The sequence below is a fragment of the Pteronotus mesoamericanus genome, unplaced genomic scaffold (genome assembly GCF_021234165.1).
Source record: "Pteronotus mesoamericanus isolate MK-2021 breed Mesoamerican mustached bat unplaced genomic scaffold, CSHL_Meso_final contig_291, whole genome shotgun sequence".
NCBI classification, from domain to species: Eukaryota; Metazoa; Chordata; class Mammalia; order Chiroptera; family Mormoopidae; genus Pteronotus; species Pteronotus mesoamericanus.
In genome coordinates, this window is record NW_026555124.1 from 4,692,022 (window position 1) to 4,719,326 (window position 27,305).

The 27,305-nt window shown below is 37.4% G+C and overlaps 1 protein-coding gene across 1 annotated transcript; it reads right to left on the minus strand.

Moving 5' to 3' along the window:
- Positions 1–687: 687 nt before the first annotated feature.
- CFAP36 (cilia and flagella associated protein 36) lies at positions 688–27,204 on the minus strand. The gene is made up of 10 exons (XM_054575429.1): positions 26,858–27,204; positions 23,974–24,038; positions 23,255–23,356; positions 13,806–13,920; positions 10,527–10,614; positions 8,784–8,835; positions 7,064–7,166; positions 1,682–1,821; positions 1,338–1,487; positions 688–824 (listed from the first exon to the last, which is right to left on the minus strand). Exons 1-10 carry the CDS (start codon positions 26,970–26,972, stop codon positions 723–725), a joined length of 1,032 nt encoding a protein of 343 aa, XP_054431404.1. The 5' UTR covers positions 26,973–27,204; the 3' UTR covers positions 688–722.
- Between the last annotated feature and the right edge of the window lie 101 nt (positions 27,205–27,305).

Sequence of the window (27,305 nt, forward strand, 5' to 3'; positions counted from 1 at the left end):
CAGTCACATCTTTTTTTAAAATGAACATTATGATCATGTAACTTCTCTGCTTGAGAGCTTTTCAGTGACTTCCAAGTGCCATAAAATTTAAAATCTCACATTGCCAACAAGAGCCTGCAAATCAGTACCTTGCTTATTTCCAATTCCATGTTAACCCTCTCCTCTCATTCTACATGCATGTACACTCCAGCCATACCGACAGCACCTTGGTGTGTGCTTTATTATTTCCTGCTGCAGGACCTGAGTGGTTTCTTTCCCCTTTCTCCCTTCAATTAGCTTTCCAATCAGTATAAACAATGCTTCCTCAAAGAGGTGTTGCCAGCCCTGCTTATAACAATGCACTTTTTCTTTATATAACTGTTCTTTGGGCCTCTTCACTAGCCCCACAAACGCAGGGACCCTGTGAATCTAGTTCACTATTGTATCCTTTGTATTTAGCAAGATACTTAGCAGAAACAGGTTTGAATGAAAGAATGCCCTATCAATTGGTTTTCTATACCTTCTCTCCAAGAAACGTTATTCAGAAATTTATATTAAACTGGTCAGCGTAAGTAGCTGCTTTCCCCAACCATTCTTGATCTTACATGTTTAATAAAACAGTAATAAGGAGCTTATATTTACACTTACAAGCACATGTATTAGAAACTAGCAGGCTCAGTGAAAGGATTAAATACTTTATTTTAAAGAAAATTTGAATTTGTTTTGATAAATTGGTTGTAAATTTACTTATTAATAACTTCTTCTTTAAGTTTCTCTGCAAGCAATCTCCTCTTTAGTAATGTTTGCTTCTCCTCTGCTGTCATTTCTGGTTTCTCTGTCATTTCCTTAAAAAAAGAAAGAAAGAAAGAAAAAATTGGCTACTGTATAAGATGGGTTCGTTTGTCTTAAATTCTCACCATACTGCCTGGAACAAACAGCATTTTCAGTGAAAAATTTTTAAAAGTCACACATGGACTAAGTTCTCTAAATCTCTTCATTGTAAAAATCTCTTCTTGGGGAAGCCTCTTGGAGCTGGTAGCGAGGATGTTGATGCTGCTCTATGATAAAATAGTTCAGAAGGCTCAGGTGAAACAGACTGCTGACCCTGAAGTACTCGGAATAGGGCAAGTAAAGAAATAAAATGTATAATGAGACTGTTTTCCTTTCTGCCTCACAAAATCCTCATTACACAACGATCTCACCGCCTAGAAAAAAATTTGGCAGGCGCCACGCCAGCAGGGAGGTTAATCTGAATGTATCTACGCACAGTGTTCATTGTTAAGGCTTTCTTCCACAATACTGATTTTGAAAATTCCACCTCCAGACTTAAAATTTTGAAATCCTAAGCTTAGCCATACCTCTACCTCCTCAGCAGGTTTTTCCTTCTGTTCTGAATTTTGCATCTGCTTAGTCCTCATGTCCTTTCTCATGGACATCAACTTATCTCTCTTCTGTTTGAGATAGTGTTCTCGTTGCCGGAGCTCTTCCATTCCAAGGGTTGATAAATTCTGAGTCAAAAAGAAAAGAAACCATTTTAAATTCAAGTCCATATAATAACTGGCACGCACATCTGACTGATCCAATTTGAAGCCTGAGTTCAAGATGATAACAAAAGCTAAGCATATGACTGTTTTTACATTGCTTATTCCTAATACTTTTTCATCTTGCTCATAGGTCTAAGAAGTAATGTTTCTTTACTTACTGCTATTGGTCCTTCAATGCTTGTATGTTCAAAGCCAGGAATCTTCAGGCCTTTTTCTGGGAGCGAGGAAGTTTCAGGCAACATTTCCAGCTTTCTTGCGAAAGGTTGCACTGACTGGTTAGCAAAATGCACTTTAACTTCTGGCAGTAATTAGAGACCAAATAAAAGATGTTAAGTATTAGGCTAGATTCACCAAAATGAGCTTGTATTAATAGTACTCATTTTGTTTTGTTTTTTTGCTCTCACTGGTATAGCTCATTGGGTTGGGCATCATCCCACAAACCGGAAGGTCACTGGTTCAATTCCCAGTAGGGGCACATGCCTAGGTTAAGGGCGAGATCCCTGCTTGGGGACATACGAGAGGCAACCGATCAATGTTCTCGCACATTGATGTTTCTCTCCCTCTCTTTCTCTCTTCCCCTCTCTCTAAAATAAATCTTTTAAAAAATGGAAATAAAATAGAATAGTACTTGTTTTTTCTGCCTACACTGTGCCAGGTACTGGGTGAGAACAGTAAACATGGTCTCTGTCCCCAAGGACCACAGTTTCTTACAAATAATGACATTTCAACAAATACCAAACTCCTGCTGTTTGATACAATAGCTACAAAAAGATATAATTCTTATCTAAAGATTAGAACTCCATGATAATGTAATAGAAAGTGGCCACATAAGCCAAATAAACAGTACTAATATCTCTTATAATTGGTTTCCAAATTTTTGCTTACATGTAAAAACTGTAAGTGACCCTATATTTTTAGAACCATTAATGTAAAGTTACAATTTTTCCTAGCAGAGGAGTGCCAGTAATACCAATAATTTTTGTTTGTAATACATATTAATGATAACCATGAACCTACCAATGTATTAAGAAAATGTAAAGATTTTAAAGTAGAACTGGAGAGCAGATATAACGTGAGCACTCAGTACTTTCCAGTTATTTGATTCCTGTGCCAACAGAACAGACTGCCCTGGCTGGTGTGAATCAATGGAACGTTGTCCCAACAGACCAGAAGTTTGAGGGTTTGAATCCTGGTCAGGACGCTTGCCTAGGTTGTGGGTTCAGTTCTCAGTTGGGGTGAATGCAAGAGGCAACCCATAGATGTTTCTCTCTCACAAGGATGTTTCTCTCCCTCTCTCCTTCCTTTCCTCTCTGTCTAAAATCAACAAGCATGTCCTCTGGTGAGGATAAAAAAGAGAGGGAGACAGGAATAGCATGCTAACTGCTTTTCTGAACCATTTTCTATTATAAGTTGATTTTTTTTAAGGTAACACATTTTCAGTGTAAGGACATGATCTATAAAAGACAGCAGAATGGGACAAAAAAATTCACATAAAAATGATGCCAAGAACTAAAAGCATAATGGGAGAACATACTATACATGTCTCCAAATGATTAAAAATCTTGCCCTGGCTGGTGTGGCTCAGTGGATTGAGTGCTGGCCTGCCAAATGAAGGGTCACCAGTTGAGTTCTGGTCAGGGCACACGCCTGGGTTGCAGGCCAGGTCCCTAACTGGGGACCTGCAAGAGGCAACAAATCGATGTTTCTGTCCCTTTCTCCCTTCCTTTCCCTCTCTCTACAAATAAATAAATAAATAAATAAATAAAATCTTTTTAAAAAATCTTGCCAGCATAGTAAAACTAAACTAGAACTTTGCATGAACAAGAAGCTTGCCATAGGAGCAGTGCTCAGCACGCAGCGAGTGCGCCGGCCGCAGGGCCCGGGAGGCTGGAAGAAAAGCTCTTCTGGCTCTCGGACAGAAGTCTCAGTGCAGAAGATGAGCCTGGACCTAACAGTCCAACCAACCTAGCCAGGGGGCTACAGGACTACCTTAAACAGAAATAAAGATGAGCTTAAATATATTAGTCTTGAAGCAGAGGTAGACATAACTCCCTCTACCTATGGAAACTCCAGAGCTGGAGAAGGGACTGTTCAATTCATATCGGAGGTGGGGAATCCCAGGTGTTTAAGCATTTATATTCAACTCAAGTACTTGCTCTGAATAGTTGTTGCCTTGAGTTAATTGGTCATGATCATCTTGTATATTCTAACTCAGATCCAGAGAGGAAAGTACTTGAAGCCAAACTACTCAGCTTCTCTGACTTCTAGGAATGGAGAATCAGAAAGCCAGCAACTTTAAAAGAAGAGCATCTCATCTCTAGCAACTCTTTGTGTTAATCTGAGGACAGACACTACCCACTCCCAGCAGGAACCAGGAAAAGATATGAGAAAAGGATCATTCCTCCTAAATTAGGTCTTCATAATGGGTTTCCATTAATGTGTATGTTTTCTGGAACATCAGAAATACTCTTTTAAAAATATTTTTTATTGAATATGCTACTACAGTTGTCCCAATTTTCCCCTTCGCCCGCTTCTGCCCAGGTACTCCCCCTTCCCTCCAGCAATATCCCCCTTAGTTTATGTCCGTGGGTTGTGCATATAAGTTATTTGGCTTCTCCGTTTCCTTTACTATTCTTAACATCCCCCTATTTTGTACCTACCACTTATCTTCTTAAACCCTGCACCTTTCCCTCATTCTCTCCCTCCCCACTAATAACCCTCCATGTGATCTCCATTTCTGTGATTCTGTTCCTGTTCTAGTTGTTTGCTTGGTTTGATTTTTTACACTCAGCTGTTGATAATTGTGAATTTGTTGCCATTTTAATGTTCATAGCTTTGATCTTTTTCTTAAATAAGTCCCTTTAACATTTCATGTAATAATGGCTTGGTGATAATGAACTTTTAGCTTTATCTTGTCTGAGAAGCCCTTTATCTGCCCTTCCATTCTAATTGACAGCTTTGCTGGATAGAGTAATCTTGATTGTAGGTCCTTGTTTTTCATCTCTTTGAATACTTCTTACCAGTCCCTTCTTGCAAAGTTTCTTTTGAGAAATCAGCTGAGAGTCTTATGGGAACTCCTTTGTAGGTAACTCTCTGCTTTTCTTTTGCTGCTTTTAAGATTGTTTATCTTTAACTTTTGGTATTTTAATTATGATGTGTCTTAGTGTGGTCCTCTTTGGGTCCAGCTTGTTTGGGACTCTCTGTGCCTCCTGGACTTATATATGTCTATTTCTTTTGCCAAATTAGGGATTTTCCTTCATTATTTTTTCAAATAAGTTCTCACTTTCTTTCTTTTCCTCTTCTCCTTCTGGCATCCCTGATTCAGATTGGTACATTTGGAGATGTCCCAGAGGCTTCTTGTACTATCCTCATTTTTTTAAATTCTTGTTTCTTCTTGCTATTCTGGTTGAATGCTTATTTCTTCCTTATGTCCCAAATCATTGATTTGATTCCTGGCTCCCTTCCCTTCACTGTTGGCTCCTTGTGGATTTTCCTTTATTTCAATTAGTGTAAACTTCATTTCTTCCTTTATGTTGTTGCCATACTCAAATATGTTCTTTAAGCATCCTGATCACCAGTTTTTTTAACTCCACATCTAATAGTTTGGTTATCTCCATTTCAATTAGTTCTTTTCCTGGGGTTTTGTTCAGTTCTTTCATCTGGGCCATATTTCTATGTCTCCTCAATTTGGGAGCCTCCTTGTGTTTGTGTCTGTGTATTAAGCAGAGCTGCTTTGCCTCCCTGCCTTAGTAACATGGCCTATAGTAGAAAAGGCACCTGTAAATTGTGTGGGGGCGGAGCCTTAGGTAATCTCTAGGGCAGGACAACCTGCTTCACACTTCTGTGGCTCTGTGTGGGAGGAGAGCTCCTTCTGGAGGTTTGCCTGGCACTCACCCCATTTCTAGTCACTTCCACTCCCTATATGCGACTGGCAGCATTTTTCAGCCTGTTGTCCTGGTGCTTAATCCCAGAGTGCACAGGTTTTTGTGCATTCTAAGACTCTGCAGGCCCTTTAAGCAGAATCTCCTGAAAATCCAGCAGATCCTTCCACCACCCCAAACTCCCTGGTTTTCACAGCCAGAGGTTATGGGGATTTATCTTCCCAGAGCTGGAACCCTGGGCTGTGTAGTCTGGGCTGGGGCTGGGATCATTTGCTCCCAAGGTATCCCTCTCGATTTTTATCCGCCACATATGAATGGGGGAACACCCGTTCCGCTGCCCCCGCCTCTCCGCACCACACCATGTCTCCTTGCCTCTCTGTCCATTACCACCTCTCTGCCCCTCATACCAGACTGGATGAGTGTGGCTTCTTTAAATCCTTGGTTGTCAGACTTCCACACCAGTTCGATTTTCTGACAGGTCTGGGTATTATTTGTTTTGAGGTTTAGTTGTAATTCTGTCTGTGGTTGTGCAAGGAGAAGAAGCATGTCCACCTATGCCTCCATCTTAACTGGAAGTCAGAAATACTCATTTTAAAAAAAATAGAACAAGTTCTTCTAAACTAAAGTGTAGAACACAAGATCTGAAGTCACAAGTCAGAAGACCAAGGTAAGTCACAGTTTCACCATTTAAGAGTTTAGGGATTTTTGGACAAGTCACTCAATTTCCTTGAATTTATTGTTTTGTTTTTTTTTAAAAGGGGAAACATCATAATATCTACTTCACATAATAATAAAAAACAAACTAGAGTTATGTTTTAATTGAGAAAATAATATTTATTTGAAACCATATAAATCCAAGATAAAATGAACTAAATTCATGATCATGATTCAATTTCTATTTCAGAATTACTTGTTTTCTTTTTTTTTTAAAAAAGATTTTATTTATTTATTTTTAGACAGGGAGGGAGAAAGAGAGGGAGAGAAACATCAATGTGTGGTTGCCTCCCATGTGCCCCCTATTGGGGACCTGCCCACGACCCAGGCATGTGCCCTGACTGGGAATCGAACCAACAGTCCACTGAGCCACGCCAGCCAGAGTCAGAATTACTTGTTTTCATATAAAGAAAACAGTATATTGAAAGTAGATTTGACACATATTAACAATTTCATCTGCTAACATTTCCCACAAGGATTCTCATTGATTTTGCTTTCAACAATAGTTTCTGACTAAATATCTAGATAAATAAGCTACCTCTTATATGCTAGATCTGCTTTAAGTTACTTGGAAGATAATACCATTTTTCCAAGTTTAGCTTCTTACTTACCAAATAACTGTGGTCAACGGTGAGAATACCAAGTGTTATGTGAATACATTATCTCGGATGCTGCAGTTCTGGTACCAAAGGCTGGTGGCTCCCTCACTGCCCGGGGTTCCAGGTTTCACTTAGAACCTTGGGGACTGCACCATTTCTATCAGCTGGGTATTTCCTAGCTACAACCTCTTTTAGCTAAATTCACAAAGAACTTTAAATACCAATGGCCATTCAACACTCCCTCCTGGGGTTTTTAAAGGTTAAGCATGGATGGGAAAGTAACACATCTTTACAATCTGTATGTATTCATATTATTAGAAAATGTTTAGTAACACTTCAAGCTTACCTGAGGGTGGCTGTGCAAAATGTTCACCATCCCCTTGGGAACTATTCATTTTTGCAGTTTCACTGACGTGCACTGGGGGCTCTTCGGTTTTAGCCTCTGATAACTTCAGGATGCCATAATACAATTGAAAAATACATTTTAGATTAATTTTGACTAATTTACTTCTTAAGAGATCCAAAGACATTAGTTTTAAAAAGTTACTGTTCTCTCTCTCCAAAGTTTTTAAGATGTTTCCAGTAATTTATATTTTCCACTTTTTAAGGTAGGTAAACATTCCATTTCAAATCATGTAGTGCTAAGATTAACCAACTAGTATGATTAGGACTTCAGACTGGGCAAGAAATAGGTTCAAACTCAGGCTGTACACTGCTATACATGTGATCTTGAGCAAGACACCAAGAAATACTCTTAAGAGATATAAAACCACTGAATTATAAGGTGCTTTTCCTCTTAAGATAATCTACATACCAGTACTATGATATGCCTGAAAAAGCCACATATTGCTGTATTTCCATTTCTAAAATGGGATAGCATATTTAAACCAAAGACATCATTTAAATCTTGGAGAGAACAAAGTAAACTGATAATTTATTTTTCCTTAAAAATACAGGAAAATCTAATTACATGTAGCTTCTTAGGTAATTCATGGTTATCTAAATCATAAGCCCCTAAATGCTGAATGACAGCTACATGAAGATTCATTATTATTATCACCTCCACTTCTGTGTGTTTAAACTTTTCCATAACCAAAAGTCTTTAAAAACCATATGCTCCTAAAATATATTATTCAAGAAGCCTAATAGAGTTTGTTTATAAATCAGAGTTAATACTAATGTCTTCTGATAACAGTTTTGGACTGTTTTCTCTTCTATACCCTTAATTTTAAAAAGTCTTTATTAATATCTATGAGTTTCACTTTCATTTACTAAAAAGAGATTTCCTTCAAAGATACATGTATCACCTTTTAATCCTAAAACACCTCTATTTTGTCTGCCCTTCTTTGGGGACCTTGGAGTAAAATGGGTTTTTCCAAGACAGTGAATGATACAGACAGGTATTACAGTGACTGAAGGGAAGAAAGGAAAATGACTTCGAAGTGATTGAGCGAGTTTATATTAGGTTTCGTTTCCCTTCAGGGAGGTTTGGGAATACGTGGAAAGACAGGCAGCTTAGAAGAAAAGAAAGAATATTAGCTTCCCTCACTTCAGCCAGATACATGTGTAATTTATCTTTAGGGAAGATTAGGCACTTTATGGAAAAAGTTCTTAATGGAGGACAGTATGCCAGGAAGTGCGATATTGAATCATTCTGCTTCAAGCTGATCATGTTACAGCCTGCAGACCACCCTCAGTAGTAACTGCAGCTGCTGCTTCAGAACAGTAAAGGAATCAAGCAGAGTAGGAAAATAAAATATTTTTCTTAATTTTCTTTTATACATAAAATTAAGGGGAATTTTTATAAGGAATCCCCCAAAATATAAATGGTATTACAGTTTTTTGGAGTTAATAATTTCCGTCTATATCAGAAATTTAAAGGTAAGTTGCTGGATGAATTATAAAGTGAATAAAATTATAAAGTAAATATAAATGCTTAGAATTGCTAAGGCAATATGAATACTCCAAGAACTTGCGTAGTTCCACATGAGCTTAAATTTTAACAACAAAAACTAGATGTAACAACAATGAAATACTTCTGTCATAGTAATATGTTCTGCAGGCACCTGCTTTTTTCTCTTCCTTTCTTCCTCCTGGTCATATTCCTCTTTTGATTTTCTGAAACATATAAAATAAGGTAGAAAAGTAAATATTCTTTTTTGGTCAAAGAAAAAATATTCAAGAAGCAGTATGCTAACCTAAGCTTACAATATGTGCAAGAAATTTTGGAAACAAAGATGAAAATAATCAGGTTTTGCTTAAAGCAGCTTACAATCAACTGAGAAAGACATACATAGGCTTATATAGCATAATATAGTTAGTAATATAAAATACAGGTACGTGTCCATTTCTTCTGGAAATGCGAATGACCCCTCACTAAACAAAGCTCAGCAGGTTTGACACCCTAAGCCCAAATTTGAATGGCAAATCCCACTAACACAGACTTTGACCTCTCCCTTTAGTTACAGCCCTCCCGAGGAGATCCATTTCTCCCCTCATTCTAGTTTTTCCAGTAGCACCTGAGCTACCACAAAGCTTCCCTAATGCCATTATGCAAAGCCTTATCAGCTTTTATAAACTGCCTCACTGGGGCAGTCTGATTTAGGAAAATAGCCAGTCAACTCTCCAAGTGCTCATAACTAGGCTCTACTACAGTAGTCACATCCCTCAAAAGCCCTTAGAAAATAAAATCTAAAAGTACAATGTTGACAGCTTCCCAGACCGCCAATCAACCAACAGGAGCAAACAGTATAAGTCAAAACTTTACCAGTATTCTAAACCTATTACCAAATATCCTTACCTCTTCAAAACTGTAAACTCAAAGCATTCTGTGGTGAGTCAGGCTCCTATTTGCCCCTGCCATGGAATGTAGGATCAGATAGGAAAAATCTAGGTTCACCTGCACACCTGCCTCCCTCCCCACAACCACTCAAATCCCTTGAGGTTAAACAATGACTCCTAGGGCTCCTTACCACCAATCAGCCTATCTGCCTTCTGCTTTGGAGTTGGGGACAAGGTGAGTAGGTGGAGGGACAACCGGATGCTAAAAGATCTGTGGTTATGGCTAGAGAGGACGGGCCCCCAAAGGCAAGGCACCATTCTACAGGTGACACAGCGGCTGCAGGTGTCCTTTGCCCAAACCTAAACATTCTCTCAGACTTAAAAATTAGGTGCTGCAATTGCCCCTCCCTTGCAAAACTACCATAGAGGTCGGGACAACAGACCCAAGGAAAAAAAGAAATGCCCCTTTAGTGGCCTGCATACTCCATGCCAGGCGTTTTGCTGAGAATCATGTAACCGGGGCGAGGAGGAGGTGGGAAAGACAGTCATCTGGGATGGGCACTCCCCACTGTCCTCTTTCCCTTGCAGGTGATCTGCCACCCAGTCAGCTATTTGGTCTGTGGAGTCTGGATGTCCCGTCTCCTACTGGGAGACACGTGGCTTGAGCCACCTCTAACACTGACACCCAGAAGCCATGGAGTTTCCTGGTCAGCTCAGGCCACTATACCCCTTTCCAGGCATGGATCTGCCGCATCTTGTTCCCATTTAACTTCCTATTCCCACCTGGGGAGAAGACACTCCCATTTACACTGATCTGCTATGAGTCATCTGAAAATAACTGTTGCTGTCCATTAAGAAATATAACATACACATAGTTATAAACAAATAAAATAATAAATCACTTTCCTCGTCTCCAGCAGAGAATTTAGATATTTCACTAGTTAATAGTATTTTATGGGTGAAAAGCATACATATGAGTCATATTACAAAATTCTGATTCATTCAAGAAAATAATTAAAGAAGGATACCTAAGAACTTCCCTCAGGATTTTCATCTCTTCCTGTTCAAGGTCACTGACCACATCAGAACCATCGGTTAAGCAGTCAGGTAAGACCCCTGTTCAAAACCAAGGACCACACAAAAGTATATCAACTCAAGTGACAACATTTATTTCTCACTATGCTAGTTCATCAAGAAGTACAAAATAATTTATTAATATCTGTCACTTTCTTTTTCTTGTTTTAGGGAATCAGCTCCCCCCTAAAAAATAACCCCCACAATTTTACCTAGCAGTGTCTCTTATTTGTATTGCCTATTAAAATAATAATTATACATGGTAGTAAAAAATAATTTAAGCTATTATTTTCCATAATCATAACTATCAGAGGATATACCACTGAATTCAATAAGCTCCTACTAATGAAACTATGCTCTCAAAAAATCCCTTAAATAGGAAGACTTAACAAAATAAAATGTAAAATAATTTGTTAATTGAAATAGCATGTTAATACTCTTCATTTATACTACAACAAATGCTACTGAAAGAGGCTACTGAAAGAATGCCTACTTCATGCAAAAAAGCTTAGTACTAAGCACTTAGGGAGAATATAAAGATGAATAAAACAATCTCTGTCCTTGAAGCTTCTATGCAGATATTGGGCTAGTAACTATAAGCTAGGGCAAATAATAATTCATGACAAGTAATTTTAAGTATTGATTTAATTTACTTTATTACCTGTATCTTCCTGATAAGCAGGTAGACTGGTAATAAGTGTTCTGTTTATATCTATAATTATACTCTCATGACATCAGCAACACTTGTGAAATTTTTACTTTCTATTTCTTTATCCACATATGACTTTGGGATTTTAAATTTGCTCTAAATTAAAGTAGCTTTATTATTCCAATACCCTTGATGTTAAAGTGCATTTTTAATTAAACTTTTTTATTTTGAGATAATAGCAGTTTCACACACAGTTGCAAGAAATAATAGAGTGATGCTATGCACTCTTTACCCAGTTTCTCCCAATGGTAACATCTTGCAAAATCATAGTACAGAATCACAACCATAAAATTGACATTTATGCAACCCAGAATCTTAAATGCATTTTTGCTAAGTCAAAAGATACACAATTAGTATTCTCATAATAACCTTTATAAGGAAAATGAAAAGAATAATGTTAACAGTATGCAATTCTTCAAAATCATCAAAATAATGCTCTGATTTGCATTTCCCCCAACTTCTTTGATAAAGTACAACAATGAATCCAGAGAGCTTTTGAATTTTTCATACCACAAAGACAATTTTCAAATGGTCTGCAGTTTTGAGTACAATCAACTTAGCTCTAAAGTCCTCGTCCCTGGACCTAAGTTAAGCGACATTCTTAAATATATTGTATTAAAAATTCTGTGGCAGAAACGAAGTATTAGTTTATGTGCAAATGTAAGCAAACTGTCCCAGCCTGCAGTCTTTACTCCACGGCATTCCCCTCCCCTGCTAACTCAAGCCAGGTGTGTGCAGTTAGCAGGCAGCCAAGTACTTGGGGGTGGGGCTCTGCCCTACCCAGCTCCTGAGAGTGGCTGTTATTGGTTTAAGCCAGTCATAATTACCTCATTTCCCTTGCTGGAGGGTTTAATCAAGGCCTGTGACCCCAATTCTGATGGATAGGACCTGAGGGGAAAACTCCTGGGGACCTTCCATGAAAGTGTTGTCTGGCTAACAAAAAGATGTACAGGAAGAAACATTTCCTTATGAGATATTGTTGAGTCTGCATTCGATGCAGCCAAAGTGTAAGCATGAGAGAAGATCCTCAGAATAGGAGAGTATAAAGATGGAAAGTATCAAGGTCCTTGATAACACCACTGAGCCACTAAATTAACCAACGCTGGACCTTTCTTCCTTCCCTCTTTTCCTCTGGGCTTTTTGTTCTGTGAAATGATAATTTCTTATTTTCTTTAATTTAATCTCTACTGTATTTTTTCCCTTTACCATTTATTTAGCCCCCTTTTACCTCCCTCCCCCGAGCAATCACACCACACTGCTGTCTTTGTCCATGAGTCCTAATTTTTTAATGTTTAAGCCACTTTCATTTAGGTTTTCTGCTAACACCAAGTTCACTATTTCTCTTACCAAAAATGACACCCGCCCAAAAAAAATCAATTTTAACTAACAGAAAATAATGATTCAAATTCTCTATCCCATAGGTGAGAATAAAGTATAGTTTGAGGAAAATTCAGAGAAAAAGATTTTATGAAGCAAACTATGGTAGAAAGATGAAGAGAAACAGACTGTTTTCCAAACTTCTTTACACCAAAGCAACAGCACTCTGTCAGGCACCATTCAGGACTGAGTGTGGCATTATCTCCTGGCCACAGACAACAGCTTTCTTAACAGGGTGAAAAACATCTTAGGATTTCAGGGGACATTATGGTGGTGGTTTGTTCTAAGGGATTGAACCTCTACTCACACCAGACAAATGAGAGGAGAATCCACAAGGAGGGCCCTGCAACATTCTAAAGTTTTCCCTGAGACAACGGAAGCCCTGTTGTTGCTTGTTCCAGACCCTTAAAAGCAAACAGTACAACTGAACTATAGCTCTCATATCTTCGAGAAACAATCAAAGAAAAGGTCCTGCTGCCAAACCATTCAAGAGTACACAGGCAGAGTAAAGAATATCATGGAAATCTATTGAGCAAAGGCAGACATAAGTTAAGGTCAGGTTACCAGAGCCAGAAATCCGAAACAGGTAAGAATCAGGGTTGAAAAGGAGGTAGTACAATAACAAGTATGGTTAGAAACTCGGTCAAGGTGTCAAATGCTGTTCAAGTACACAGGAAGGGAAAGGAAAAAGGTAGGAAGAGCTAGAGAAACAGATTAAGCACAGCTTGAGGGTTACCATGGCTCTGAGTTTTTTTCTTTTCCACCTGATGGTGGTACAATCTCAACTATCCACTGCCCACAACAAAGGCGCTAACAATGATAAGCCAAAAGAGTGGTCACATTCTCTCAACAGTAACAACAACTGTGACCACTCAAAAATATTGAATTTCATAGACACAATGGCTGGGCAGAAGAATCAAGTTCTCTGAAACTTAAATCATCTTTAAGTCAAATTCTGGTCTGCTTTCGAGACGTCAAACACGCACTGATCAGGAATTTTACATTCTTGAATCTCTTGAATCAGCCATAGACTTTCAAACTTGATATAAATTTATACAAAGCAGATACACTTAAGATCATGTTAAAACCAGAATAGTAAAACTGCAAAAAGCATTTAGCACTTAGATTTCTAAATTCAGCATTTTACCATTTCTTTCTTGAATTATTCGAATGGCTTGAAGCTGCATTTCAATGTTTTTCTGGACCATCATTGCTTTAAAGATAGTAAAATCTTCTGCAGCCAACACAGGTTGTAAAATGGCCTGCGGAAAGAAATCTGTTCATTAAATGAAGACTCCAGTTTTAAAACTACATGCACACCTCATTTTACTGCACTTCATACATAATGCGTTTTCATCAACATTGAGGCAAGACCTTCCACCAACGCAAGAACTATGACTTGCTCAGGACTCAGATGATATCATTTTTTAGCAATAAAGTATTTATTAATTAAAGTACGTATTTTTTTTTACACATAAGAACAGTATCTTAATTTGTTTTTCAGCCAAAATAGATTTATTTGGATTATATTGTCACTTTAAATTTATGGCTTAATGATAAATCAGTAACTACAAAATTACCCCTTAATTAATAAAAATACCCAATTAAATCAAAGTAAATGCCAAAAATATAGAGTCTGGAAAATAAATGTAACAAAGGTGTTAGTAATGTGAGAATGCAATTTTAATTTTTCTGAATGTAGGAAGTTGCATGGAAGAGGTGGAGTTAGAAATGATGATGTAAAATCATTTTCTAGATTAAATTGGTGTGTAATAAGTTAGAAAAAATAATTAAGGTGGCTACCCTAGAATACCCAAATTAACATTTCCTTTCCTACACACAATTACTGCTATGTCAAAGAGCAAACCAATCCCCAACCTACCCAATAAAAAGTAGAAAAAAATTAGAAATGCATGAAAACCCAAAAGAAAACGCTCAGATTTTATTCATCTTACTAAAATCTTATTTGAAGTTTTACATGATATTAATGGAGAAGCTGATCGCACCAAATCGTGTAGAGGCAATCCAGGGCGAGCTATTGTTGTTCACCAGGTAGGTGGCAGCAATAATGCCAGACACCTCAACCACAGCACCAAAGAGCTCTAAGCAAAGCACAGGAAGGAGCCCTTCCGGCGGCAACCAGCGTGCATCCTGGGCACTCGCAGTATAGCAAAACTAAGTGCGAACGCAACTCTCTGTGACATATAAGCAGTCAACTGCAGGGGGGGAAAGCTTATTTTCCCTTAAATTTATATATACTGTTCAAAAAGCCCAGGGCAGTAATGGCAAATAGGCTTCACCTGTGTTTGACTGACAGTCGTGGCCCAGGGCTCAGTATTAAAATAATACTACGGCCTCTGTGATACATTAGTGATGTCTGCCAGAGCCTCTTTATGGGATTATGCTGCTATACAACTTTGTTCTGGGGCTTCCTAGACTTCTTGTAAAAGTAGTATCAAGTACTTTAACCTCATCACTAACAAACACTTGAAGGGCACGGCTATTGATGACAATGTGTGTCAATTAAAGCTTCTTTTAGCAAGAAGTGTTTGAGTTGATACTTAAAGGTGTAACGCAGGGCTTCTCAGAGTGTGTTTAAAGAATACAGGAAGGAGAGATTGTTAAATGCATATTCCTGAGCCCTGCCCTAGACATAGTGAATCTAAATTTCTGGATGATGGGTGCCCATGTATATCCCCAGAAAATTCTTATAACAAAGTTTGTTACATTAGTGAGGAAAATGGTCCTTGATATCAAAAGCCTACTTCCAGCTTTAGAATGAACCAGCTATGTGACTCTGGAAATATCATTTAGTACTCTGACTTCAGTTTCTTCATCTGTAAATTAGTATAATAATAATAATACTAGTAATAAGGTATTTCATTGAATCTAAGACTCTGTAGATTAGTAAAATAAACCATTATTTAATGTACCATTAAGGGAAAAAAACAGCCAATTAAACTATAACTGGTTAGCAATTATAAAATGCATTGTCATTTCAGAGATACGATATGAAAAATTTGCAATTTAGATGAAGGAAGGAAGGAATAACTTTCTGGCTCAGTGCTGGAATTAAATAAGATGAGAAAGCACTTTTTTTAATCCTTACCCAAGGATATGTTTATTGATTTTAAAGAAAGAGGATGGGGGGATGGAGGGAAGGAGGGAGGGAAGGGGGAGGAGAAAGAGAGAGAGAAACATCAGTTGCCTCTTGTATGCACCTCAACTGGGGATCAAACCCACAACCTTTTAGTGTATGGGCCAATGCTCCAACCAACTTAGCCAGCCGGCCAGGGCAAAAAGTACTTTTTCAACTGAAAAGTACCTATAAAAGTAGTTGTTCTGGACCTTTTGAGGCTGGGTAAATATCAGTGTTATGCTACACCAAAAACATTACAGCAACTGCGCTCTTTTGGTCCAAAAAATGGATCACCCCTCTCCTAAGAGCTTCCAATAAGGGCAGTTAAAAGAACTAAATAAGAGTTACTCCAAAAAACTAGCAAGTAGTTTAAAAGCAACAACAGTGTTAAGTATCCTTTAAATTAACTGAAATATCAAACTACAATACTTTGAAAGAAGACTATGAGTTAAAGCAAATGTGGTGTTATCTATGTTTAAGAAAACCACATTAACAAAAAGATGAACATTAAGTCTTTAAGAATCTGACAAATAAGTTTAAAAGACATGTAAGCACATTTATACTTAGCCTAAGGTTACCCTATATTACCTTTCATTAGTTAAATTACACCATAATATTGAAAGGTACAAGTGATATCACTCATTCATGCTGCTCCATTAATAGTTAGAACTGTGAGGAGAAACAGGTGAATTCACTATTACATTTGGGGGCTTCAACACCCACTACCAGTAATGGACAGATTCAGCAGGCAGAAAATGAGTAAGAACATAGTTGAACTGAACAGCATTTTCAATCAACTGGATGAAATTGACATTTATCCAACAGACAAATACACGTTCTTCTCAAGCTCACATGAAACATTCACTAAAATAGACAACATCTGGACCATAAAACACATCTTAATAAATTTAAAAGAATAGGAGTTAGCCCTGGCCAGTGTGACTCATTTGGTTGGAGCGTCATCCCAAAAACTGAAAGGTTGCGGGTTCAATTCCTAGTCAGGGCACAAGCCTAGACTGCGGGTTATCCAGGTTGGGATGCTTATGGCCGGCAATCGACTGACGTTTCTTTCACATTAATGTTTCAGTCACAATGATGTCTCTCTCTCAAAAGAAAGAGAGAGAAAGAAAGAAAGAAAGAAAGAAAGAAAGAAAGAAAGAAAGAAAGAAAGAAAGAAAGAAAAAGCAAGCTACAAAGTATGCTCTCAGACAATAATGGAATTAAACTAGAAATTTATAACACAACACATGGAAAAACCTAAAATACTTGGGAGATAAACAACACATTTCTAAATAACACAAAGGTCAAAGAAGTAGTCTCAAGAGAAATATTTAAAATATTTCTAACTTAATGAAAACAAAAATACAATACTCATATATCAAAATTTGTGGGCTACTACAAAAGTATTGTATCATCCAGATATACAAAGGTCACAGGTTCGATCCCAGTCAGGGCACATACAAGAATCAACCAATGAATGTATGAATAAATGTAACAACGAATCGATGTTTCTCTTTGTGTCTGTCTGTCTGTCTGTCTATCTCTCTTTACCCCCACCTCTCCAAAATCAATCAATTAAAAAAAAAGATCTCTTACAACAATTTGAAAACTAACAATTCAATTTAAATATGAACAGAAGAAAACAATGAGATACCATTACATATCTATCAAAATGGCTAAAATCCAAAAAACTGATGATACCAATTGTTGATGATGATGTGAAGCAACAGGAATTCCCTTTCATTACTGGAGAAAATGCAAAATAGTACAGCTACTATATTTATTTTTTCTAATTATTTTTCAATTAAAGTTGACTACAATATTATATTAGTTTCAGGTATACAACATAGTGATTAGATACTTACATACCTTATGAAGTGATCACCCCAATAAGTCTAGCACCCATATGATATCATGCATAGTTATTACAATATTATAGACTACAATATTATAAACTGTCATACACTATTGCTGGTACAGCTACTTTAGAAGAGAGTATGGCAGCTTTTTTCAAAGCTCAACTTGATTTTACCATTTAATCCAGCAATCTGACTCCTAGGTATTTACCCAAATGAGTTGAAAACTTTATGTTCATACAAAAGCCTGAATATAAATATTTATAGTGGCTTTATGCATAATTTCCAAAAACTGGAAGCCACCAAAATGTCCTTCAAAAGGTAAACGGATAAACTGTGGTATATCCATATAATGGAATGTACTCCACAATTTAAAAAAAAAAAAAACTATTAAACTACAAATCAACATGGAGGAACCTTAAGTTTTTATTGCTTAAGTGAAAGAAGCTAATCTGAAAAAGGCTACATTCTACATGATCCCAATTATATGTCATTTTGGAAAATGCCAAACTAGAGAGAGAGAGACAGCAAAAAGATTAGTGGTTGCCAGGATTTTAGTGTAAGGATGAATATATGAATCCAAGGATTTTTTTTTAAGGTGGTAAAACTATCTTGTATCATACTGTAATGGTGGATATATGACATTAAGTATTTGGCTAAATCTACAGAACTGTAAAACACAAAAAGTAAACTCTAATATGGACTTCAGTTAATAATACTATATCAATATTGGCTCATTAATTGTTGACAAATACGAGGTCTGCCCAGGGAGTATCCAGCCATGCAATATGAAAAAGAGACATCTATTGAAGAAGATACAAGAAACTTGTTACATAGGACAATGACGCCTCAGTCCCCTTCCAAGTAGGCACCTTGGGGCCTCACACAGTTCTCCTAATCATCATCTGCTGCCCTGTCATATTTTCCTGAATCTCATTGACAGTCTGAAATCTCTTCCCTTTCAAAGGTGATTTTAGTTTTGGGAAAAGCCAGAGGTTGTAGGGTACCAAATCTGGGCTGTAGAGGGGCTGAGTTACCTGAGTGATTTGATTTTTTCACCAAAACACTCTGCATGAGATGTGATACATGAGTGGGTGCGCACTCATAATGAAGTTGCCAATCACTAGTTGCCCATAGCTGCGGCCTTCTGAAACATCTGAGTAGTTTCTGCAGAGTAATGTCCAAGGTTAATGCAAAAGTTAATGCAGATTCATTGCTCTACCGGCTCAGTCATTTTAAATGTAGTGGCCACGCAGTATACACGTTCACTCAACAGTGTGTACCACCCCCCAAGGACTAGTTCAGTAAAGTCCATCATTGTTCACGCATGCGCATTCCAGTCCACTCGCCTTCGCTGCAAGGTTACATCGATGTCTCACAAACCATTCTTTTTATATTAACAATGCCTGGACTTTTTCTGGACAGACCTCGTACATTACACTAATGAAATGTTAATATTGAGAATCTACTACCTTCTCAATTTTTCATAAACCTAAAACTGCTCTAAAAAGTACTCTATTTTTTAGTCTTACCAACACTCACACAAAATATTGTTAATTACCCTGTGTGTATTTTTAGAAAATGAAAGTTATACCAGATATGTAATCTTTTCAATGACCCAAGTTACTGGGGGAGGGGGGAAGCATAATTTTCCCAAATTACCATTATTATAAATGTTTCTGAAAATATTAGTATCTTATAAATATCAAAACAAATCAGATAAAAAACAAAACAAAAGCAAGAAATAGTTTGCCATATGCAAGTCCATGCTCTTGCAATACATCAGAATCAGTGATGAGCTCTATTCTCACCAAAAAAAAGTCACAAGCAATGAAGGAAGTCACTTTTGCCTATTTCAAATGGAAAGTACCACACAGAATTAGTAATTCATAATAAATCTCTCAATATTTATTATATTGTTATAATTTTCTGAATTGTTTAGAAAAATATCCTAAGTCATAAGCACTTTTAAAGGAAGCACACACATACAATGAGTTCTGCCTGGAAAAAGTCTAGCCATCGATAATATAGAAAGAATGGTCTGTGCAACATAGATGTAACCTGGCAACCAAGGAGAGTGGACTGGAATGCACAAGTGTGAACAATGATGACTTCATTGTACTAGTCAGTGGGGAGAAGCAGACACTGTTGAGTGAGCATGTGTACTGTACAGCGGTCACATTCAAAATGACTGAGCAAGCGAAGCAACAAATCTGCATCAAATTTTGTATTAAGCTTGAACATTCCTTCAGGGAAACTATTTGGATGACTCAGAAGTATTTCGGGACAATGCAGTGAGTGCAGCACAAATAAAAGTGTGGCACAAACGCTTCAAAGATGGTGAAGAATCTGTTGAAAGTGATCCATTGCAGGAAGGCCTGCAACAAGCGGAACCCCTGAGAATATTGAATGTGTACAGGCTGCAATCAACAAAGATCAGCTACTGACACTGCAATAACTAGAATCTGGTCTCGGGATTCCAAAAACTAGTATCTGAGATTTTGACTCAGGATCATAGCATGAAACATGTCATGGCAAAATTTGTTCCGCAGCTTCTGCTATCAGAACAGAAGGAATGTTGTGCTGCAGTTGCTAATGACTTGATTCAAACAGCTACCAATGAACCAGATTTTCTCAAGAAGGCCGTAACTTAGAAGGGGAATGAGGTGTCATGGTCCTGTGTACAATGTTTCTTTTATCTTGTACCTTCTTCAATAAATGTCTCTATTTTTCGTATTACCTGGATGGATACTCTCTGGATGGACTTGTATAACGAAAACATGCTCTTCCAAAGTCTTTTTATTCTTTTCTTTTTTAACTACTGTTCTTCATTTCATTAAGATTACTTTTTTTAACTTTTATTTATTGATTTTAGAGAGAGAAAGGGATAAGAGAGAAACATCAATTTGTTTTTCCACTTATTTATGCATTCATTGGTTGATTCTTGCATGTGTCATGACTGGGGATCAAACCCCAAACCTTCGTGTACCAACACAACAGTCTACCCAACTGAACAACCCAGTCAGGGCTCATTAAGGTCATTAGACCCTTACTACTCTTGCTTACTTTAATATTCAAAGAGTATCCAGGACCAGTGGTTTAGGTCTAATGATGACCAAACTAAACCAGCTGAAGAGAATCTTTCAAGGTGGCTTTAGCAATACAATATAATGGGAGCTGGCAACTGGTTTAAAAATCAAAATCAAATCAAGCAAAACAAAACAAAAATTACCTCCTAAATTATCTAGGGCAAGCAATTGGTTTCTTAAATCCATTCTTATGCACCCCATAATGGGCATAATGGAATTAGCATTCTGACCTTATGTATAAATATGATATGATTGTTGCAAAGCAACATACAACATCCTTTGAACTGTTTTTCTGGTAATGGTGATGGCCTTGGTTGATTTGATCATGTTGCTATTCAGTATCTGGTGCTAGGGGTTTGCTCCAAAAGAGAATAAAGCTAACTAGCCCACATGGGGATTGAACCCATGACCCTGGCCCGATTAGCGCAATGCTAATCAACCACCAAAATAGCTACTGATAATTAAGAGAGGTACTTCCATTTATAGACCACCTTATATATGTCAGGTATTGTGCTGATTTATGAATATTATGTCTTAAATTTCACAAAAACCTTTCAAAGTAGATACTATCCTGGTTTTATAGATGTAGAAATTTAGAATCAGAATGGATAAGCAGGGAAAACTATAAAACATCTTTTGTCTGTGGTCTTACAGCTAATAAATGAAAGATCTATGATTCAAATCCAGGTCTGTCTGCGTCAAAAGGCTTGCCTCCTTGTACCAATCAACTCCAAATAAATCAAAAGGTGGTGTATGACAGAACAAAAGAGAAAGATGTGTTACTCTTGATATGAAAACAAAATTTTAAAATTCTGGACATCTTCATACACAAATAATTTAAAGTTATCCTGATAACAGAAACAAAAGATGGATGTGTCTAATATTACTGTGAAGATCTTTTCACACAGTAATTCAGACTCATTCACAATACCTTAATTACGATGTTGAAAAATATTAAACAAAGCAGAAAATATTCCTGAAAAACTAGAAAAATAAAAACAAATGCAAATGTCTTAAACTAAAACTATGATGTATATTGAATAAAAGCTATTGGTGAACTGTAAAACAACTTTTATTTTATAGAATTAACTAATAAAATCATGTTGTTCACATTAGTGTGGGCATACCAATAACATTTAATATTCCTTTAAATGTCGTTATATTAAAGATAGTCTATCTCTAGAATTAGATGTGATCAATGAGCAAAAGTTGTACAAAAGAGAACTATAGCAGGAAGTGCTGGACTGAACAGTAGTCAAAGCAAGCTCTTAGAAGAGCCGCAATAAAAAGATAATTTAAGCTAACAATAACTAAGAACTACCTATTAGGATCTAAGTTCTCATCTCTCTGCTAGGGGTTGCTGGGAATACGAAGATACTAAAACAGCCCAAAGGACTTACAATCTAGTAAAGCAAACAGACTTGTAGGAAGCTCTTAAATCAAGACAAAGTACTGAAAATGGAAGTGCCCACAGAGACAGAATGAGCGCTAGTCAGACTAGAGCAATCGGGAAAGCTGCCTTAAGAAGTAACATTTAAGCCAGGCCCTGATGATGAGAAGGATTTTTCAGGGTAAGGAAGGGATGGTAGGGTGAGGTGGTGGGGGACAAACATTCTAGAGTAAAGGAATAGCATAAGCAAAGCCAGGTGCTTGAATGCTTTTAAGAGCAAGTGGTCTGGAATGACTGTAGTGCATTCTTGGAAAGCTATAGCAGGAGAAGATGACTAAAAACGTAATTTCTGGTCACATATAGACAGTCCTCATTATCATCTCACTAAGGAATTATAGTTTATTTGGTGGATGCTGGAAAGCTAAAGCAACTCTTTGAGAACAATGCTATTTGGTAGTAGTAACATAGCCCTATCCTCAGCCTCTGAGCAAGGGGCTCTTCAGGTGGCGTGCCGGGGCTGATGTCTTGGTTCCACTGCTTGGCTGTAGACTTTGCACTAGTTGCTTAATGTATTTGTGCACTAATTTTCTCATTTCTAAATGGAAGTAAAATAGCACCAATTTCTTAAGGGATGTCAGGAAAATTAACTGAGATAATATATATCAGGTGCCTAAAAGAAGCAACTAACTTGAGCTTTCAGTAAATATTGGTTATAAATATATATGATACCTACTTCAGCCCAGCACTGTGGAACTAATAAGACAATAAAAGTAGAACCAAGAGACGGAAGCCCCAGGAACTGTGTACTGTGGATTTGCTAACATTAAAAAAGGGACTACTGCAAAACTGTCAGAAATCTATATAAATAAAACAGTAGTTCGGATAAACCCTTTCATCTCTTATAGTTCTAAGTTCAGAAACTCCTTTTCTAATTTCATCAGTTCATTAATGTCTCAAATTATCATTAACCAAAGTAGTTATAAAAAAGAACTCAAATGATGAATTAGTACAATGTCAAGAATATTATACTTTGACAATCAAACACAGCAAGTTTAAGCGAAATCCTGGGCATTTTTGTCAAAACTATCACTATTTGTTATGGAATAACATAGAAGCAAAAACCTGTGATGTACGGGTCTTTGCAAGAGGAGAAGTGCATGCTTCTTGAAATTGATCTTCATTAATTCCGATTTCTTTGAGGTAACTTTCTAAAAGCTTTTCAACCTGAAAAAAAAGTGTATCTTTTATAATTTACATAGAAAAATTCAAAATGACAGTTTTCATGTTAAGTTTAGAAAAGTATAATCAAACACTTGTTTGCAATTATTAATCTACATAAAATTATATCACATGGCAATGACAATGTCTTTCATTAAAAAAGCAAACAACAAAAAGATAAAATTTTTGCAGAGAATCAAATGAAATTTTATTTCCTCTACTAAAAATAACTGAAATCAGGATTATGAAGTTTGGTGAAGTACAACTCTTCTGCTACTCAGAGTGATTTTTTAAAACCACAAGACAACCCTGACTAAATTAATAATGAACACTTCCCTGGATGCATCAGCATAAGAAGAAAAAAATTTAAAAATTAGATGCAAGATCCCTTAACATAGTTGTCCCAAATCCATTCCTTAGATCGTAGACTAGAAGAGATAAGAAGTCATAAGAAAGAGATGCTGGGAGAACCCTTGGAGCCTGATGCAACTGGCAGTACTGTGAGGGTAGATTGAATTTTTTTAAATAAAAGAATTTTAATGGACAAATCCATTTTTTAATTTAGAAAAGCTAAAATTACTATCATTCTAATTACCTTTAAAAATCAGTGAAAAAATACTCACTAGTTCTTTGTATTCCTGATGAATCTCTGTGTAAGTCAATTTGCTTTCTTCTTCATCATCAAAAACTAAATTTAAGATAAAAATATTATATAAAAAGTCATTTCATTAATGCTAATATAAAAGTCTACTCCTTTTATCTTATAAATATATACTTGGGTATATATTGATACAAGTATATTGATACTTATACATACATTCTATTCAGGGGTAGACAAAAGTAGGTTTACAGTTTGAATACATGAAACAGAGTTTATACCAGTATTACTTTTCATACAAACATCTGAAACCTACTACTGCCCACCCCTGTGTGTGTGTATAGTATTCATTGTAAACAAGTTATTTTTTCTCCTTAAAATCTACTTCATATGTAAGACAAACACTAATTTGTTATTTTCAATCAGTAATATAAAGCAACAAATTTCTTTATACAATTTTAATGGAATATTATTAATAGTTTTTAAACATTAATTCCTTTTACAATAGGCTCCAGATTATTTTACAGTACTGGACCTTTGCTGATGAAAATTTTACTATAAGTGATTAGGCCAATTTTGTTACATATGAATCAATACTGAAGTTAAAATAAATAAAACCAAAATAAACATTTACTAAATCATATGTGTGAAACAATGTAGATTATAAAGATACATATTTCCTCAAGAAGTTAACAATCTAATTAGAGAAACAGGACAAATTCAAGAATTAAAAATAATAAACTTTTTTAAACCCCCAATCTTTCAAAAATGGAAAACTAACTTCAGTAATTTTCTTATTTAAAACTCTTTGAATAGCTGCTCTTTGCTTAAGAGTAAGTACAAAATCCTTAGCTGTCTAGACAAAACCCTCCAAAATAGGATCCCAAGTCTCTCCCTCAGCACTCCAACACCCAATCTCTACGCTCTTAACAATACGATTACTTGGAATAACATCAACTATAACACAGTTGGTACTTCAAACCCCCATGTCTTTACTCAAGCCAGTACTAGATCTTTTTGCCTTTACCTGGCCTACTTTGTCCCAACCATTCTTCAAGACATTGTAGGTGGCACACTCTTCATGATCTCCTACCCACTCCCAGTTCTGAGACTGGTTACATACCTGCTCTGAACCCTTATAATATAGCACCATGTGCCTACCTTTACTATAGCACCTGACATTTATATTTAAATTCAATTTACCTGCCTGTCTTACCACTAAATTATAAATTTCTCAAGCATAAGGATTTTGTTTGATTCATCTTTTCTATCCCCAGCTTCTGGCCTAAGGGCACTCAATCAATGTTTGTTGAAATAAATGCTGATATCACAAAGTTGTACAAAACTATTCTTTAAATATTCAAGGTGGTGAATAGCACATTGACAACCCACAGTCAGTGAAATATAAAGACTGTTATTTCAAGGATCACTGGGATGGTACTTTCATTTCCGCAGGCTCTGCTCCATATAACAATGGGCACACATGTAATACAGCAGCTGTTCTCAGTTATTTCGGAAACCAAATTACTACACTATATGTTTATAAAGGTGAGGATTACTGTTTCCCTGTGGGGGGAAAAAATCACACAATGACATGTGGCCACTTTAGATGTTTGGGGATCAAAAAGGAAGAACAAGGCTGGAATTTTTTTCCATTTCAGCATTTAGTCACAGTGGAGCAAATGGAATCAAAAGATGACAGGATTTCTTTTTCTTGTAAAAGAGGTCAGAATTCCACACACTTTATCAGTCTCATAATAGCATAATAAATTCTTAAAAAGAGCACAAATACATGTTATTTTTAATTTCTTTACAAATTACCTGTAAAAAACAATATATAATACTATTGAACTTCAATTATTGTAATGAGAATGTAATGAAAAGATTCAGTGGTAAAACTAAAATTCCTCTCTACCACATTCATAAAATCTTAAGGTTGAATGGGTTCTTACAGGTCATCCAGCAAAACCAATCATTTGACAGCTGAATTCCCCCTTTGTAACATTTCCACTAAATTGCTGTTAGATGCATTAAAACACTGCTACTGCCTGGTGAGCTCAATACCTTCTGAGGAAGGCTAACTTACGTGGGATGCATTGTGTTTGCTGTAGCTTGAACCCACTGACGCTAGCTATACCCACTGAACCTTACAAAACAGGTCAATCCCTCCAGCGCAAGAAAGAAGTTCAAGTGATTAATGGATATTACTACCATCAAAGTCTTGCCTGGCTAAACAACCACGATAACAGCGGGGCTTTCATTTCTAGGACATGACTTCTGGTTCCTAATTTGTCCCCAAGGACTCCAATGCAGAACTCCAAGTGTGAACTGATCAGAACCTGGTGATGACCTTCCCTCACAGGGAATATTATGCCACATTTATGTGCCTCATTTGTTAGAGGATACACCACCAGCACCCATTTTGGGTATAGCAGACAGTCAGAGCTCAATAAAATGAATACAGACCACCAGGATTACCGGTTCTAGGCCTGCAGTATTCACACGCCCCTCTCTGCGGTCAACTGTTGGGATGTGACGGAACTCAGAGGCACACTGACCTCTCTCCCCCGTAAGCCACTGGAGAAGTTGTTGAAGAAGCCCATCCAAACAGTGCACCTGCTCAGAGCAGAAACTTGCAGGATTGGGAAAGGGACCGAACACGGGGTTAAAGTCTAATGCTTTTTGGATATGTGCTTGGGCCCAGAGGGAGGGGAGGCTCGGTCCCCGTTTTCAGTTTTGTCAAAGAAAACACTGGCGTAGTGACAGCAAAACCTACAAACCCAGCTCTAAACCTGGCGGACAGAGGTGGAGACCGGAGAGATGGAGATGGTTTCTGCGGACCACCTCCCTGACGACTGCCGATGAGAAAAAGGCGAGAAAAGACTGTCAGTTAAGGTTCCGGTTTTTACCTTCACATTTCTGCTCCACAAAGTCCAAGATGGGGATAGACCAGTCCGGGCCTCGCAGGAACCCCGCGATGCTCTCCACCACCCACTCTACCTCGTCCTCTTCTTCCGCAGCCATCCCGCCCCCGCAGAGCGCCAAAGAACGCTGGGCCCGACCCCCGGAGCCAGCTAAGGCCTTTCTGCCGCAGGGAGCCGAGAGCGAATGGGTGAGGAGCTGCCCCCGCAGTCACTCTGGATGAAAGCTACGAACTAGTTAACGTAAAATGGTCGCCATGGCAACGGTGCAGCGCTCCCAGCAGCCGTCGGGAAGCGCAGCGGGCTTCGGCGGAGCCTGCGCGTTTTAGAGAGAGGCGTTTGAAGAATGTTTCCTATTGGCTAGAAAAGAACAGTGGTGGAGCAAGAGATAGTCTACCGCCCATTGGTCCGGAGTTGCGGGGGCCGAGAGTAAAAC

Excerpts from the sequence above, each read along its gene's own strand:
- CFAP36 (XM_054575429.1), bottom strand. The coding sequence starts at position 26,972 with ATGGCTGCGGAAGAAGAGGACGAGGTAGAGTGGGTGGTGGAGAGCATC. Across the intron at positions 23,357-23,973 it reads ATCAGGAATACAAAGAACTA|GTTGAAAAGCTTTTAGAAAG; the intron begins GTGAGTATTTTT and ends CTTTTTTTTCAG. Across the intron at positions 825-1,337 it reads AACCTGCTGAGGAGGTAGAG|GAAATGACAGAGAAACCAGA; the intron begins GTATGGCTAAGC and ends TCTTTTTTTAAG.